We start from the raw sequence: 16,564 nt of genomic DNA, 5'->3' as shown, positions 1-16,564 counted from the left end.
TACTGATTAACCAGTGACTAGACCTTGCAGACACAGGTGTCTTTTTGCTACAGTCACTTGAGACACATTCACTGCACTCAGGTAATCTTCATTTCACTAACTGTGAGACTACTTGCACCAATTGACTGGACCTGTTTTCAATTTGACATTAAAGTTGTTTTTTTTGTTTGTTTGTTTTTTTGTTTGTTTTTTTCAAAAAAGCTATATTGACCATGATTGCTTTATTAAACTAATCAGGGATTGAAACATTCAAGTGGATGAATACTTTTTATAGACACAAACCCTCTTTTTCTGCATTTACTACTCTATCACAGTTTCTACCAGCAGATATTTGCCTGTTTTAGACCTAGATTATTTAAAATAGCACACAAAAAAAGCTTAAACACAGATCTCAAGAGTTATGGAGATTTTGTTGTAAACATTTCCATCTATCAAAATTACAAAAGCACAGGGCAAAAGCTGGAGTCAGTTGTCTTTTACCTGGATTTTTTTTTTTTTTTAATTGAATTAAAATATTCAAAACTTTATATTTACAATATTTTGTGTTTGCAACTTAAAGTTAATGTAACTACTGCTAATTAAACAGCATTACTTTGTTTTATGTACAGTATATACATCTTTAAAACTGCACTAATTAAACTTTCAAAGTGTAAAACAGGCAGCAGAATATGGAATATTCATAGAAAAAATGACTCTTTTCCATTAATATGCTTATAATTACACTTAATGTGCTTTATATACAAGCAGGAACAACACAGAGTAACACAGCAAACATAATTTAAAGCTTCTTAAGTCTTATGTCCAAAAGAAACTGTACCAAAAGAGCAGCAAACTTGGTTTAGAAGCAGTTATATCTATACACAGATGTAGACAAAAAGGCTTCCTACACATGCAGATGTCCCAGTACATCCAGCTCATGTGAACAACAGGCTTTGTGCAGCGTCATCATATCCGTGATGAAGATAATCTCAGCAGAAGAAGAAGGGCATCCACAGGAAGGATCTCATGGCTGTCCCTGCTGCAACACCTGCCAGTAATCCCAGGGCCAGGTTCTCCATCACGCCATCAAACGGGTCCCTCTGAACGATCACCTGGTGGGTTCCTGAGAGGAAGGACATGAAATGATTATTAAAAAAACATGTCATTTTCTGATCTGTTTTTAGCAGACAAAGAGGGGCTCATATATTTCATCTCTGATGGAATCCAGTTATTTTCATCAATAATGTTCACAAGACTCATTTTCTAAATTTAATCACTTTTGAATAAAGTTTTGTACAGTCACAGAGTTCATGATAAAAGAGAATATTGATTAATTTTTTTTATCATTATTCACAGATTTATTTATGGTATTTTTCAGCTGCATTATAGAGACAGGACAGAAATCTGACAGTAGCTATTTAGATTGTGGGGACTCTGATGCAGTAGGACTGTTTTTGATGGAATAATATGATCAGGAAAATACAGGAGAGCTTCTTATAGAAGAGTCGACGAGCCCTTGGATTTTTAAAAGTCTAACTCATGATACTTTCTGTAACCCTGGAGACATTAGCAATCGATTTCAGGAGAAATACATTATTTATCACGATAAATAGAGAGGAATGGTCTATACTGTAGTGGAGACCATTCAAAACCTTTTTTTTTTCTTGTAAGGTAATTGGGTCCATTCCTGCCTCTTACAGTGGAAAACAAATGACAGTTGATTACTTATAGAGAAAAAAGTTCAAATAACAATAGTAAACCATACTTCAGAAAAAAGAAGTCAAGATTATGACATAAAGTCGAAATTATTAGTCATTATTATTATGAGATTAAAAAAAGAATGTGTTTATTTACTTTTGAATTGTTATTGCACAACTTGCTATCTCATCATTAGCATGTAAGATTTTTTTAATTTATTGTTAATAATAACCTCACTTTCATTTCTTTCAATTGGCACTAATGGGCTTCCACAGTTATGCCATTTGGGACAGGGGTATTTAGTCACTTATTAATGCAATTTTGGGCTTTTTTCCATAAACTATAGGGTTTTTGCTTTTATTGTGTTTAACAGTGACTGAAAATAAAAACTTATTACGTTTTGCTGAGGTGAGACCTGGTTACTGTATGAGTTTAAAATTGACACGCTAACTTTGTATCATTTTTTTGCTAGCTAGCAGCGAGTACAAGACAAACCTACTTAGCAAAACTGTGGTTAGCACAAAGGTTTATAACTCTTTTGTCATTGAAAGTTAACGTCATTGTTTTTTAAGACTTAATAATATTGTTAGGACTGAGAATCTGCACACATAAAAAGTAAAGACTTTTATTTCTACTTCGTTTCTTACATATCATGCACCGCCCAGCGAGCATGCGGGGTGCTAAAATCAAACGCCCCACATCATAATCAGTCTGCCGCTCAGCAGGTGCGTTGGCGTAAAACTACTGTACTTGTAACTGGGTAGAAATGGAAAAATATGAAGGATCCAAATGCTTACAAATGTTGCCACTGGGACTGGGGGTAGAGTGACAGTCAAAGTTTATTTTTTTTATTTAATTTCACTGAATTATGTCGGATTTACATCTAAATATGACACAATGACCGCACCGAGGAGGAGCAGGAGGAAGCAGCATGGCTCCGCAGGTGAAAGGTAAGCATGTTGTGTCTCCATTGTTTGGGTTTTGCTCCCTGTATGTCTGTTGATTACATTTGATTAATGTATGCGTGCATGCACCACCCGCAGGCGTTTGAAAGTTTTCCAAGTTTTAGATGTGAGCTGATTCTGTGAAATGACAAGAGTGCTGTGGTGACAAATACGATAACAGCCCACATAAGGAAAGCTTCCATGTAGGAAAAAAAGAGAAAAATCCCATGATTTTATTAAGGCTGACCAGAACAGTGAAAAGAGCTGTCCATATGCATTGTACTCCTAGTTTGTAAGCTTATAAAACTTAGCCAGAAAATTTCTATCTTTATGTTGTGTGTGTTTTTTTTTTTTACCACAAATATAGCTGCTTGCTCATAAATCATCATTTTAAAGCCACTGAGGCAAACTGACATTGGAAAAAAATCCCTTTTCACTTATACAGCTTTACTTTAACTTACATTAGTGTTGATTTATTTGATATCTAACAGTGCATTCTTTATGTGGTCACAAATTTTGTATAACCTGAATCTACTACCTCAAATTCAAAAAGGTTGGGACAGTGAGTAACATGTAGCCTAAATAAAAACAATGAAGGATAGATAGTTAATAATACTTTTATTGCATCACTGTTACTCAGTTGTAAAAATTTGGGGACTAAGGCTGGTTTTTGAAATCTTGAGCATGAAAGTTTTCCCTTTTATGGAGGATTTTAAGTAATAATGCTACAAATATTTTCTAAAAGTAACAAGCCAGGACTTCAGGAAGGCCATTTCAGCTCCCAGACTATGTCTTGCAAAGCCAGAGCATTATCACCAAAATGTGCAGCACAAATAACAGCACTGATACCTGATACAGGTATTGGTGCATCCCTATACATCATTTCAGAATGCATGCATACATTTTATTAAACCCTCGCCCTTGAAAGCATGTAAATTTGGTGGGTTTCTAGAAATCTCAAGAAAGTACGCATTTTAATGGGAAAACCAGCTTTTTTATTCTAAGATAACTAGATAAATAATTCAAGGTTCTTGAGAAATTGCCAAATTTTACTCATTATCAAGGCAGAATGGAGTAAAATTAAATGTCTGGATGTTTGTATACTTACACTTAGGGCTTTTATACAGCAAAGACTGCAAATTTTTCCAGACACAAATTCATGAGAACAGCTACACGCAGAGTTGCCTGGGCCCCTGAAAAACTGGGAGAATGAGCCGTCTCCAGTTGTTTTGACTGATAATATCAAAGCTTACGTACTGTATCAGTAGCAGTAGTGCTAGCATCCTGGCTAATGGTTGCCTCATTTTGGAGCTAAAAAGTGTGTTAAACTATCATTGGTTTCTGATGTTAGAATTATTAATTCATGCCATTTTAACCCCTTTTCATCACAGTTTCCACCCCTCTTGCCATATTAAACCAATTATTGCAACTTTTAGACAATTTTTGCTATATAGATCTTTTCCCTGCTTGAGCTGCCCATTTTGCACCCTTTTGCCACTTTTAACTGACTTTATGCCATTTTTCTAATGATTTTCATAGTTTCTACAGCTAATTTTGACCACTTCTATACACTCTGCAAATTTCAACCAATTTTTACAACTTTTAGCCATTTTTCACCTTTTTTACCGCCAATTTTTACAACTTTACGTACATTTTCACAACTTTCAACCTTTTCTAAAACCACATTAGCTGCTTTATCCCTTTTGGCCCATTTTACCTATTATTTTTAACCTATAATGCGTTTTTTTCTAAACTCATTTTTACTGCTTTATCCCTTTTTGGTAACCTTGCAAAGCAGATGGATTTGCCCGTTTCCTTGTTTTTCACTGGTGAATACATCTTGCAAAGCTCCAATCTGAACTGTTTGGGCGGGGTTAGAAAGTGACAGGACCAATCAGCAACGAGGGGCAGTACTTTCAGGCGCAGCAGAGTTGTGACGTGAACAATCAGCAGCAAGAGCTGGTGTAATTACGGCGGAAGAGCTTAGCGTGGATGCTGCTAAAGCACCAGGTTTATCAGAACTTGACGACATTTCTTCATTAAAAGAAGAACAAAGAGCAGCAGTGAGTTGTTTTCTTTTGAAAAACGACAAAAGTCGAGTACTTATATGTTTATAGTCGCCATGTTTCACGTTATTCCTCGGTAGCAGCGCACGTGCAGCTTGATAGCAGCTATGTCACGTGTTTTGTTGCTCTGATTGGCCCGTAGAGATGTGACAGACAGAACAGTCATCCAATCACACTCCAAGTTTTTTTAAAAACCTCTGCCGTTTCCTATTTAAGCTTTCCCAGATAGATGTGTGTTCTACTTTTATCTCTGGTATTCTGACGTTTGTTTACACCATGGCTTAGCTATAAAGTCAGACATTACTTTCCAAATGGTTTAGTTCGGTTTGCCCATCCACACTGAACTTTACAATGGACCATTATTTTCTGACCTCAATTGCCCCCCTCATTGGTGCTCCCCTTTATCCCACTGGCCTTGGTTTTTACAGACAAAACAATCTGAAGGGCAAGTACTGAATCCTTCGTTTTATTGGCCTAGAATTGTTTAAAAACGCTCATGTTGAGCTGTTTCTGGTGGGTCTAAGATCCCCTGTGGCTGAGGCTGTGCCTTTGTGTTTCCAGCATCACCGTGGTAACATACCTGGTCCGAGTCCAGGAGTGATGTAGACAGTCTGGTATCTGTTGATGGGGATTTCCTGGTAGGAGTCATCGTAGGGGTCATATGTGAACACCTAGATGAAGAAAACACTGGTTTTAGCTCTGAGGTGGAGATTTGAAGCAGCACTGAGAGGGAAGAGATCATGTTTGAGCTCGCACTGAGAACACGCATCACTCACCGGGTTTCTCTTGGTCTCGAGCAGAGACAGTTTCCAGGCTCTGAAAAAAAAAAAAAAGAAAAGACAAGAACAGAGGTGAGGAGCTGATGGATGTTTGTAAGAGGAAGCAGAGCAGAAAGTAGAGGGAGAGAGAGTGCTTACATGGATTCATCCTCGCTGTTGGCACACAGGTTCACATTGGAGCCGTCTCTGAGCTGAATCACGATGCGATTTTCTTTGGGGTTGCTCTCTGGTGGATTCACATCTACAGCCCAGAAACAAGTTAAAGAAGTTATTTGTAAGTTTACATCCTTTTGCATTTCATCAGAATCTCTGAAGTAAAAATATGTTGTGGTCATCGAGCACTGAGGAAAGAACTTGCAGGACAAATTTCATGATAATAGCACATCTTTTAAACCTCATGCTGAATATTGTTTATTTGTTATCCAAGAGAATTCCATCATTATAGGTCCTGTTTACACTTGCATGCATCTTGGCTGATTGAACTGGCTCTAAATATAGGTGTGAATGCACCCACACGTTAAGGACACTTTGGCCAAATCCCAAAGTGAAGCACTAAGAAGACTTTCAGGATGTCACGTGCAGTGCCTCAGTGTGAGTCCATGCAGGCTTATGATAGAAAAACAGCATATTTTTCAAAATTATACATTAGCTATGTTTACATGGACACATAAAAAAACTGATCAGAATAAAAATGCTTCATGTGACACATCAGTGGGAAGATTCTGGTCAGCTACTGCCCAGTTTGAAAGCAGTGTCATTCCAGATGACTGGGGAGGTTTTTGTTGACCATTATTATTAACAGTATCCATGTACAAACTTGTCTTGATCGTATCTTTGGGGCTAAACCGTTCTTATCGCGTGAGTCTGCCTCTCTCTTAGGCTCCACATGTGGGAAATGCATTCATCACTGTTTGTACTGCTAAAGCTTGTACTGCTAAGCTTTCAGTTTTCAAGCAGAACAGCAGGAAAATGGGTTGTCTGAACATGATTTAAGTTTGTTTTAAGGCAAGTCAACAGCAGTGTTTAGCATCAGTGAAATTATACTGAAGGGAATGAAACACACAACAGGGATAAAAGTTCAGATTAAACTAGAGTTCACTCTAGAGAAAGACTATGAAAGTCACTGGCTGATGCTACCTTCCCCTTTGTTAATAAGTTGATAAAAAAAAGAGGGATCAATGTCTAACAAATAAGAGCAGAATGTTTGTTTATATTCACAGGAAAGAGCAGCTTCTCCTTCTGCTGTTTCTGGCAGATAAGACCAGTAGGTCAGCTCTGTGCATGTTTAAATGCTTTTATTCTCATAAAATGCCTGATGCATGCATGCAGATGCCTTAACAAGATCAGTTTCTTAAGCGTCCATGTGAACAGTGAAGTTTGAATCCTAAAGCCTAATGATTTTAATCAGACTGAAGGAATACTGTACATGGTGCACTGTCAAGTTCTTCAGAATTCAAGGCTGTAGTTATTTTTCTCAAATTCTTTTATTGTGAAGCCCACATCAGGAAATGTGCTCGAGTCAGTAGCAGCCCAGCAGGGTAGAGGCAAAACTGAAAACTATGGGTGCAGTTAGAACGAGGTCAACACAGAGAAACTTAAAAAAAACATTTTTCTGATTATGCCCATACATAAGTTGAATATGCCATCATATGCTTGTTTAAAGGGGGAAAGGGGGATTTGTAGCACCTGATATTCATTTGAATGCATCATCTCTTATTAAATTAATACTATCATGATCTAAAACCGTTACTGTAAAGGCCATATCGCCCAGGCCTGTTATCAAATTTCATTCAAGATATCTTTATCTCCAATAAAGGACATCCTAGGCACTGGGTGTGGTAGAGCAGGTGTCCCTGTGCACAGGTTATAGTCCTCAGTGCACTGATTCTTGGTCTCTGTTCCCAGACATGGCGCTGTTTGGTGCACGACTTGGCTCCTCTATCTCTTCTCATGTTTCCTGTCTCTTTGAAGCTGTCCTATCAAAAACAAAAAAATATATATTTAAAGGACACCCAAACTGATTATGCACTTTACCTCCACATTCCAGTCCTGATCGTACGTCCACACACGTTATCTTGAGGCTGATGCGCTGCTCCAGATCTCGTCTGTTTTCAGATTTGTAAAAGCACAGACTCCCGTCTATCCAGAGGTCACACCAGTTTAACTTCCAGCGTTTTAGGACAGAAGCTGGAGAGGAGACACACAGCCATAGTGCACTGTTAGGAGCTGTAATAGTTAGGATCCTAATCTGACTGCTGCTCATTGAGTCAATGTTGTATATAACTTGAATAAGTCAGTCATCAGTTTGAATTTTGTGTTTTTGTATTTTGATATTGTCCTTTTCCAGAAGATTCATTGCCGTTGATTGTCCGAGTTAAGCCACTTAAACGCACGGTCAGGACCGATTAATGGATTATAAGTTAGAGAGGTTAGAGTTTTGTAACTGGTACAGTTTTCTCTCTCTAGATTTTACTCCTGTATCACATCAATTATCAGTCAGTATTTGTTATGAAGGTTGGTTAGTGTTTAGAGAATAAGAGTCTTGAGCAGAAACAGAGTACTGGATGGACAGGTAAATTAAAATTCTAGCTCAGTGACAGAGATCCTTCTGTTACTGGAAAATCAAATGTTTGATTCCCACACCATAAAGATGTTTATTTATTGTCTTTTCTGACCTCTGCCTGCATATTCTGTTTGATATGAAAAAATTTTCAATTGTAAAAATGTTGTCTTAAAACAGAGAAATTCAAAGTACAGTTTTATCCCAAAAAATGATTCGACATATGGTTACCACTATAGTCATCTTTGTTGTTTATGATGTGCATACTTTTTTGATTTAAATGTTCTTTGACTTTTGCATCCATTTAGCAGCAAGTCATCATGATTTTCTTAGTGACGCCCACCAATACCCGTAACTAGCAGGTCCACTGTTGTTATGAGCATATTTTGTGTTTTTATAGAACGCTGACTAATAGTTACTTTACAAACTTGTCCTTAAACACACTATAACTATAGTTAGCTGACTATCTTTACCAGTGTAAAGCTGCTCCATCTCAGTTTAATTTGATTCACAATGCTGATGCAGTTCATTCTTACCTACTGGTAATTCAGTTACCCTGTATAACTGAATTACAAGTAGATTTAATAATAAAGTGATGAAACCGTCAGAAAGAGCATGCTGAGTGGCATCAAAACTTTCAGAAGCTTTTGAAAAGGCAACAGATTTATTTCGAATTGAAAAGAAATCAAATGATGTTTGGATGAACCTCAGCACCTCTGGGTGTGTTTGGGTGGCGTGCATATCTTGGCAGAGGTAGACAGGCACAGGAGGAGAGACTGAAGGCAGATTGTCCTCTTATTGATGAATCTCAGATAATGTTGATCTCTTGGGTGGGTAAAATAAAAAAAAAAAAATTAAGAGCATGGTAGATTGCTAGCAGGAGTTTTTCATCAGATCTGTAAAACTACAAAAGAAAGTGGTGTGATGGAGTCAGACTGTGATTAATCTGCATTAGGGGTGGTATTGGATTTTTGCCGATACCCGATATGCCAATATTTACTGATTCATTTTAGCAGACAAGAAATTTCAGTCCTTTTGGACACACTTTAAGGTTTAAGGATGACCAAAGAAACAAACTTTAGTCCTTAAAAAAACTTAAAAGTTTAACAATGAGGATAAATAAAGAAAAAGACCTCAACTAACATAGGTCTCTTGGTTCAGCCTCAAACTCCACTTATTTATCAGTATATATGGACATAATTACAGTCAATGCATGCTGAAATACACAGGCAAAATATGGGATGTAAATACCGGCAGAAGTTTTGATATGTGCCGATACCAGACTGATAATACCGTGCACTCCTAATCTGCATATATTTTTAAATTGCATTTTCTCTAAGTATCCCAATTGTTTTAAACTTTTGATAGCACTAATAATTACCCTACATACACACACAGTGCTTCTCTTGGCTGCAGACACCAAGTATTAACTACAGGTTTTAGTTTATCATGATGCTGTGTTACTGTTGTTGTTGCTTCTGCAGTCATTAATTTTGAATTATTGCAGAACACTTTTTGACTTTTTTCTGTGAAAGGTGCTGCATTTAGGGGTGAATGATACACAGTTTTTGCCGATATGCTGATATTAACAAATAGGGGTGTAATGGTTCAGAGAGGTCATGGTTCGGTTTTTGGGGTCACAGTTCGGTACATCGATTAAAAAAAAAAAAAGTCCCTGATTCATAATCCTAGATCCCCCTCACCTATGATTATTTGTTCCTTTTACTAACATTGGTGCATACCTTCTTACATGTTGAAAATATACATTTGAATAAATCAACCCATCCTCCATCTAGTGGTATTTAGAGATATCATTGATAGTTGGTGCAGCCTGTGAAATATTAAACATTAGATAGAAAAGTGGAGAAAAAACACATGCAAAATAAAAGGAAACACAGAAAAAAACCTTACATCTCCTGGTTTAAAAAAATGAAAAAATTAAATGCATCATAAAATGCAAATTAAAATGTATTGTAGAGCAGTATATCTAATTTCTGGTTATGAAGTGTGGTGTCTCTCTGTGTTTAATAAAAAGCTGATGCGGTGGATCCTCCCGAAAAATCCTGACTCACGATTGTCAGTAATGGATCACTCATGTAAACACAGACACAGCGCTAATAACATGTTTGTTGTTGATGTTTTTTGCTTCTACCAGTCCGTGAATACTCTTTAAAATAGTGGTAATATCTTCAATCTTCTCTGCTTTTATGTCTGGAGTCTTTTTAAAAACGGCGCAGAGAAAGGAAGACTAAGAAATGGCAGCGGGTCTCACTGCTCTGCCCTGAACTGTGACCCAAAACCCGAGTTCCAAATTGAACTGTGACCTCTGTGAACCATTACACCCCTACTAGCTACATTAAACAACATTTTCCTGTTACTTAGTGATCCATGACTAGAGGTATTAATCCTGCTCCACTAATCACTTTTAAAAAATTGTCTGATAATAACAGGTTCCTGATCAAATGAGACCTGTAGGTTTTTAATGCCTTTTTTAATCTAAGAAAAGAGGACATTTGTTTGTAGAGTTCATGAACTGAACTATTTAGATCAGTCAGACTTGTTTATGTATTTGATTTTGCATCTCACTTCTATTATCAGCCACTTCCTTTGAGAGTAATGGTTAACAGAGTCCACAGGTTTGTATTCTAATTGGCTTTTATATCTACTGTAAGTAGAAGCTTGCTGATCAAATGTTAAAAATGCTAAATCAAAGGTTGACATTGGAACTTTTGATTTTGAAAAAATTTTTAAAAACCACTTAAAATCATTACTCTGAAGAATTAAGAGTAGAAACATGTTTTAAGTTGATCCATAAAAATATTCAAATCAATAATTTTGGCTATAAAAATCTGCTGATACTAGCTGTAAATATTGGCTCTATGTGAAGCTAAGAAGGAGTTTAAGGCTGGATCAACAGACCTACACCAGCTGAAGTCTTTTTCCTTATTCAACATCATTCCTGACACTTTGAAGTCTATTTTTAATGACTGAAATATGTTAATTTTTTCATCCTCAAACTTTAAATTGTGTGTTTTTAAGAACTGAATCCACAGGTATGAACTTACAAATATATGTATAAACCAAAATTGATTTTTACATATGTCGATAAAATTTAATATCATACATTTAAAAAAAAAATGATTCCAGCACAAGTTGAAATGTGTCAAATATTGAGTTTGTGATTATTATAAACACAGGATACAGCTTAATTGAATTCAATTTGAATCATGATTTTATCTTCCCACAATCATGAAAACAAGATCATCAGGATTAAACCATTACTGAGCTGTATGTCGTGATACACTCAGTTTGTCCATAGATTTTTGAATGTGGTAAATCTGATTTTTTTGTCGTATTTTTGCCATTAAAGTAATTCTTTGTGGGGTTTTTTTTGTTAATATAATCCATTATTTTTTAGACAACTCTTGATTCATTTATTTTCACATGCTGCTTATTTTTAATGAATTTAGAGTGATAAAATAAATTTAGGATGCAGATGTAAAATCAATGGGTTTTTTGTGTGCAATAATCTTGATCTCAATTTCAAATGAATTAATTGTGATTACAGGTTTTGCCATAATCCATCAGCCCTATAACCCTGCATACTCACTCTGTCTCCACAGCCAGCCTGACTTCAGGAGCGCCATGTTCCTCTGCTGTTGTCCAAATCTTTATGGTAATAATCCAGGAAAAACTGGAGGAAGAATATTTACAAGTCTGATCGATACAGCAGGTTTTTGGACTCTTGTTTACGTCTCTCTCCTCAGTGAGGTTCTGGTAGATTTATGCAGCCAGGACTAAGATTGACTCACAGGATCATTGTGGATTAAGTGTTTAGCCACGCCTCTTCGTCTTCTCTCACCTTTCTGGCTCCTTCTTCGCTGAATCCTCTTCCTAACTTTTTCACTTTGTGTTTTGTAAGGATGATTTTGTTGAGTAATATTATAACATCCACACAAGCTGACCTAATGGCAGCCCCATGCCATGAGTGCACACTTATAGAAACTCTTACACGTTAATCCCAGAACTGAAGTAACAGCATGAGGATTAGCCTGATTGTAACCGTGCTCAGGTCAGTTATGAGAGTCTTCCTGGGTGTCTGGTGACATCATTTCCTTTTTATAGCTCAGAGAAAACACTAGACTACTGTGTCAGTCACACTGTTATATATATACTGGAATTCTAAATTGAGAAACAGTGTTTTTCCTACAGTTGTTTTCATTTTCATCTGAGAGGCCTCTTATGTAATCACACAGCAGGTATGTCATGATGAAACTCACTCCTTTTGTGATTGTATATATTTAGCCTTCAACAACGTCCAGTTTAGCTTTTCTCTCTTAAAGTTTGTTTCATTTCCCTGACTGTATATTATAAACCAATGCCAGCTCAGTCGGTCTTTCTCTGTCATGATATATCTCTATTGCAGTGTTACTCAACCCCACTAAACCAAAGAGCCTAATTGTTGAAAAATACCTTTGCAAGAGTCACAATCAAAGTGGTGAACAGTGGTGAAAAAATGGGTTAAAGTCGCAACAAAAGTAAGTTAAAGCTGGTATAAAAAAAGGTCAAAAAGCGATAAAAATGTGGCTAAAAATGGGTGACCAGGGTAAAATAGGCATAAAATGGCAAAACTGAGTGAAAAGTCACAGAAATGGAGAAAAAAGTGGCTGAAATGGGTGAGAAGTGACAAAAAATGTGATACAGGTGGCAACAATGGTCATCAAGGGGCAAATAGGGTGGCAAAAAATGAGTGAAAAGTGTTGAAAATGCGAAAAAAAAAAGCAGCAAAAAGGTGGGGAAAATGGGAAAAATGGCATTTAATGGCAAGAGGCAGCTTAAATGGGAAACTGGAGGGAAAATACAAATTGCATGAAGCAGGATAAAAGAGACAAAAAGAGGTGAAAATGGCAAAAATTGGATAAAATTGGCAAAAAGTGGCAAAAAAGAAGAGGCAAAAATGAGCTTAAAGCAGCAAAAATGATTAAAAGTGACAAAAATAGCAAATAAGGGCAATGCAGACAGAAAAAAATAAAGTTTGACAATTAAAGCCTACTGTAGAAGTGTGGGAAATAAACTGATTAATGCTACTTGCAATGGATAATTTCTAAGGTAAGAGTTTTCCCTTTCCAAGGTTTCCTGGGGGAATAATATTTCAGCCTTTGACATGAGGTGAACATATTCGGCTCATTGCCTTCACACATACAACTTGAACTGGATAATTTTTTCAGACATGTATTGCAAGTTTGAGAGGAGCTCAGTGCTTGTTTCTGTATCACAAACTCATCAGTGCTATTCCCTTAACGACACTGTAAACATCTTTGATTTCGACAGAGATCCCCAGAGCTGTAACCAGTGCTAGTGGAGGGAAGGTAGGGTCTTTAAACCCTGACCCTCTGAACCATGATCTTGTTTGTTGTATGATGTGTGTTGATTATAAAATCAGAGCACAGGTCCATGTCAGTAAATCACTTTTTATGGAGGACATGTTATAGAAGGAACTAGAGGGTAATATTTCAAAATTAGTCTAAAAATGTCTGAGTTTGTTTGACCTAAAGGCTGCGGTATTTTTTACATTCACACTCGGTCACACTGCCATGGCTTACTAGGACTGTTGTCATAACATTATCAGTAGCACCTGTGCTTTACTCCCAGTCTAAGTGTCAGCTTTAAAAAGGTCCATGGCACAAAATCAATCTGTGCTTTACACTCAGTGACCTGAAAACGAGACACCATTATTGGCTGTAATGGAATCCTTCTGAGATAGCTGCTATAAATCCTAACTTCATGAGACATACTGTGTTATTGTTCAATTTTGTGTTGACACAGAAGTTGGCTCGAATTACATTTATTTTTTAGCTGTGAAGTCAGTGGTGGTTCTCTATTGGATTACATACAGTGAAAATGTTTTGGAGGAAATAGTCTACAGCAGTGAAACAGGTGAGGTAATGCTTTTTGGTTCAGTGTTTGTATTTATAGGATGCAGAGACCCTAATGTGGTTATTTTTATTTTTAGTTTGTATTGCAAACCTGTGAAGGCTGCACATCTAACAAGGATGCATCCCAAGAATGTAATGAAGAGAATATTTTAAAGTATTTTGGCTGACTCAGATATTGAGCTATGTTTATGTGACCCAGAATATATAGGGAAGGACATTTAGAGGCCAGATGTCATGGTCAGTATTGCAAGAAAGGAGGATTTTATTGCTTTATTCCACATTTTTGTGAGGGTTGTTGAAGCAGGGTTATTCTCATAATGTGGAAAAACTCAGAAATGATGCACAAAGTCTTAGCCTATGAGCCACTTTCCAACAAAAATCATGCAAAGAAGACATTATTATTATTATTATTGTATGTCCCCTATTCAGAACTCTCAAATGCTTGACCCCTTTTACTGATTCAAGGGTGTTGAACACCTGGCTAGGCCAGAGGACTTCATACATGAATGCATCAGTGGAAGAACAGGAAAACCATCACCACTGTTGAATCAGGCTGTCCAATGATGTTGCCTGTGAGTGACTTTTAATGCAAACAGCTGTTTTTCGTACATTGCAAACATATGAATGAAAAATGTAAACCTCATTTTGATTCATACAACTATCTTGTATGATAAAGTGCGATAGTTTTGAAATTGATGTTCTATTAAAATTTTCCAAACAGAAACTTCAGCCTGCTAAACACTTCTGACCCCTACATCAGCTACACTTGGTAATACATGAGAAATTCAAGACTGTGGTAGCTTGCAGATAAAATATCATTCTTGGAAGATAACTTATCTGTAAGAGAACTGAGCAGCAAATTATTATCACAATATCTTCGGTATCTTTCTTATTCAACAATCAATGTCTCTTCACTACTTTGCTGTAACTAAAATACAATAAGACCACTCACTTTGGTAAAATGCCTCAACTCAAATGCACTTTTGCACTAGTCAGTATAAATGATCTTACCTACCTCGTGTACTTAAATCTGCCCACATCATTGCATATTTTATACTTTTGATCATGTCTAGTCAACATTCTTGCACCCTTTGCACACTTTGCAACCATGCCATTCATGCATATAGACATGTACTAGTTAAAATACCTAAGTTTGTACTTATTTAAATATTAATTTCTTTATATTGTGTGAGTTTTGTTTTCATATTAGATTTTTAATTCCTGTTCAATGAGAGAAAAGAAGACTTGCTTATGCTTCTCCCTGTGAAAGTTGTACTTGCATGGGTGATTCTCACAACGGTAGAATTTACATTAATTTATGTGTAAAGGTTAAATTTAAATGCATTTTTGTGATTGATGTGACTTAGATGTAGTTACAACTTTGCACCACCAGAGGGATTATCTACAAAAGATTGCACTAGTTGAGCTAGAACTGCTCATTTTTTCTCTTCCTCAACATCTAATGTCTCATGTCCTTGGTTTTCCTGTCCTTTAACAGGTAAGTATGGTGTTTAATTATCCCCAAAACACTTCTAAAAGGCTTTTAAAACTTTCTGATGTTGTACTGATAAAGTTTAATGTAAAAAATGATGGGTGTGTCTGTGGTGAAACTTAGAAGTTGAGGGTCAATTGTAGAGAAGTTTTGCTAGCTCACAAGTGTAGGTAGCAACAAAGGCAGTTTGTTTTGCCTTAACCCCTGAATATTATTATTTAGCTGTAGTGTTAGGATGTCAGAACATGTAAGTTAAAATAAAATGTTAGTGCTATTGTAACAGTTAGCACCTTTCAGGGAAATAAGCCAAGCTTATTTAACAAACAAGTTGTAGTTATATTTTGTGAATCAAGAAGAACCCAAATATAATTTTATTGTAAATGTTTTGCTGTTAACATCATGTTTAGGAATTTAAGTTAAGCTCTTTAAATACAGAAAGAATTAAGCAGGTCAACAACAGTCAAAAAATGGTGGGAAAGGTGGTGAAACTGGATTTTAAAAGTAGCAGAAATGGGTTAGAAGTGCCAAAATTAGATAGAAATAGCAAAAAATAACCACAAAATGGCAAAAATGGGTTAAAGTGGCGAAAAAATGCATATTAAGTGTTAAAAGGGGATTAAAGAGTGGCTGAAATGGCGTTAAGTGGCAGAAATTGATGGAAATTTGATGAAACGGGATGAAAAGTTGATATAAACTGGCAAAAAGGGCATATCAAATTGTAAAATGTGGTGTAAAAACTAGTAAAGAGGGGTTAATATTGGCAATAATGGGTCAACAGCCAACAATAGACGGGAGAGAGGCAAGATTTGATGGAAAAGAGGTGGAAAGGGTTTAAAATCGACAAAAAATGGGTTTTAGGTGGCTAAGATGTCACGCTATAACATTGATGACAAAGAGGAATTGGGGATGAATCACTCTTGTGCAGGAATCATAGAGTCACATTTTGCACATTATAATGACAATAAAAAAGAAAGCAAACAGTGAAACATCGCCCTTACTAGAGACAAATTTATTGTGCAGTAACATAAGAAATAAATCACTTTAAATTTAGTGACTGAGCATTGTTTCTATTGAAATGATGCGGTCTCCTCCAGTCCAGAGGTATGAATT

The 16,564-nt window shown here is 36.4% G+C and overlaps 2 protein-coding genes across 3 annotated transcripts in view; one reads left to right on the top strand and one right to left on the bottom strand.

Annotated features, from left to right (window-relative positions):
- Positions 1-968: 968 nt before the first annotated feature.
- On the bottom strand, positions 969-11,673 carry plekhb1 (pleckstrin homology domain containing B1). Its single transcript, XM_041800806.1, has 6 exons — positions 11,637-11,673; positions 7,501-7,653; positions 5,605-5,707; positions 5,464-5,503; positions 5,268-5,358; positions 969-1,102 (listed from the first exon to the last, which is right to left on the bottom strand). The coding sequence occupies exons 1-6, from the start codon at positions 11,671-11,673 to the stop codon at positions 969-971; spliced, it is 558 nt and encodes a 185-aa protein (XP_041656740.1).
- LOC121518475 (tubulin-specific chaperone cofactor E-like protein) overlaps positions 2,466-16,564 on the top strand; it is a 40,096-nt gene continuing 25,997 nt past the window's right edge. For both annotated transcript variants that reach the window (XR_005992654.1, XM_041800801.1), the window contains exon 1: positions 2,466-2,627. Coding sequence is in view for 1 of the 2 variants with exons in the window: in XM_041800801.1 (XP_041656735.1) it covers positions 2,467-2,627 (161 nt within the window). In the remaining variant the exon portion in view is untranslated. The remainder of the gene's footprint in view (positions 2,628-16,564) is intronic.

This window comes from Cheilinus undulatus, linkage group 12 (genome assembly GCF_018320785.1).
Source record: "Cheilinus undulatus linkage group 12, ASM1832078v1, whole genome shotgun sequence".
NCBI lineage: Eukaryota > Metazoa > Chordata > Actinopteri > Labriformes > Labridae > Cheilinus > Cheilinus undulatus.
Note: the sequence above shows the minus strand (reverse complement) of the source record. Positions and strands in the feature narration are given on the sequence as shown.

Excerpts from the sequence above, each read along its gene's own strand:
- plekhb1 (XM_041800806.1), bottom strand. The coding sequence starts at position 11,673 with ATGGCGCTCCTGAAGTCAGGCTGGCTGTGGAGACAGA. Across the intron at positions 5,504-5,604 it reads AACAGCGAGGATGAATCCAT|AGCCTGGAAACTGTCTCTGC; the intron begins GTAAGCACTCTC and ends TTTTTTTTTCAG. Across the intron at positions 1,103-5,267 it reads CACTCCTGGACTCGGACCAG|GAACCCACCAGGTGATCGTT; the intron begins GTATGTTACCAC and ends CCTTCCTCTCAG.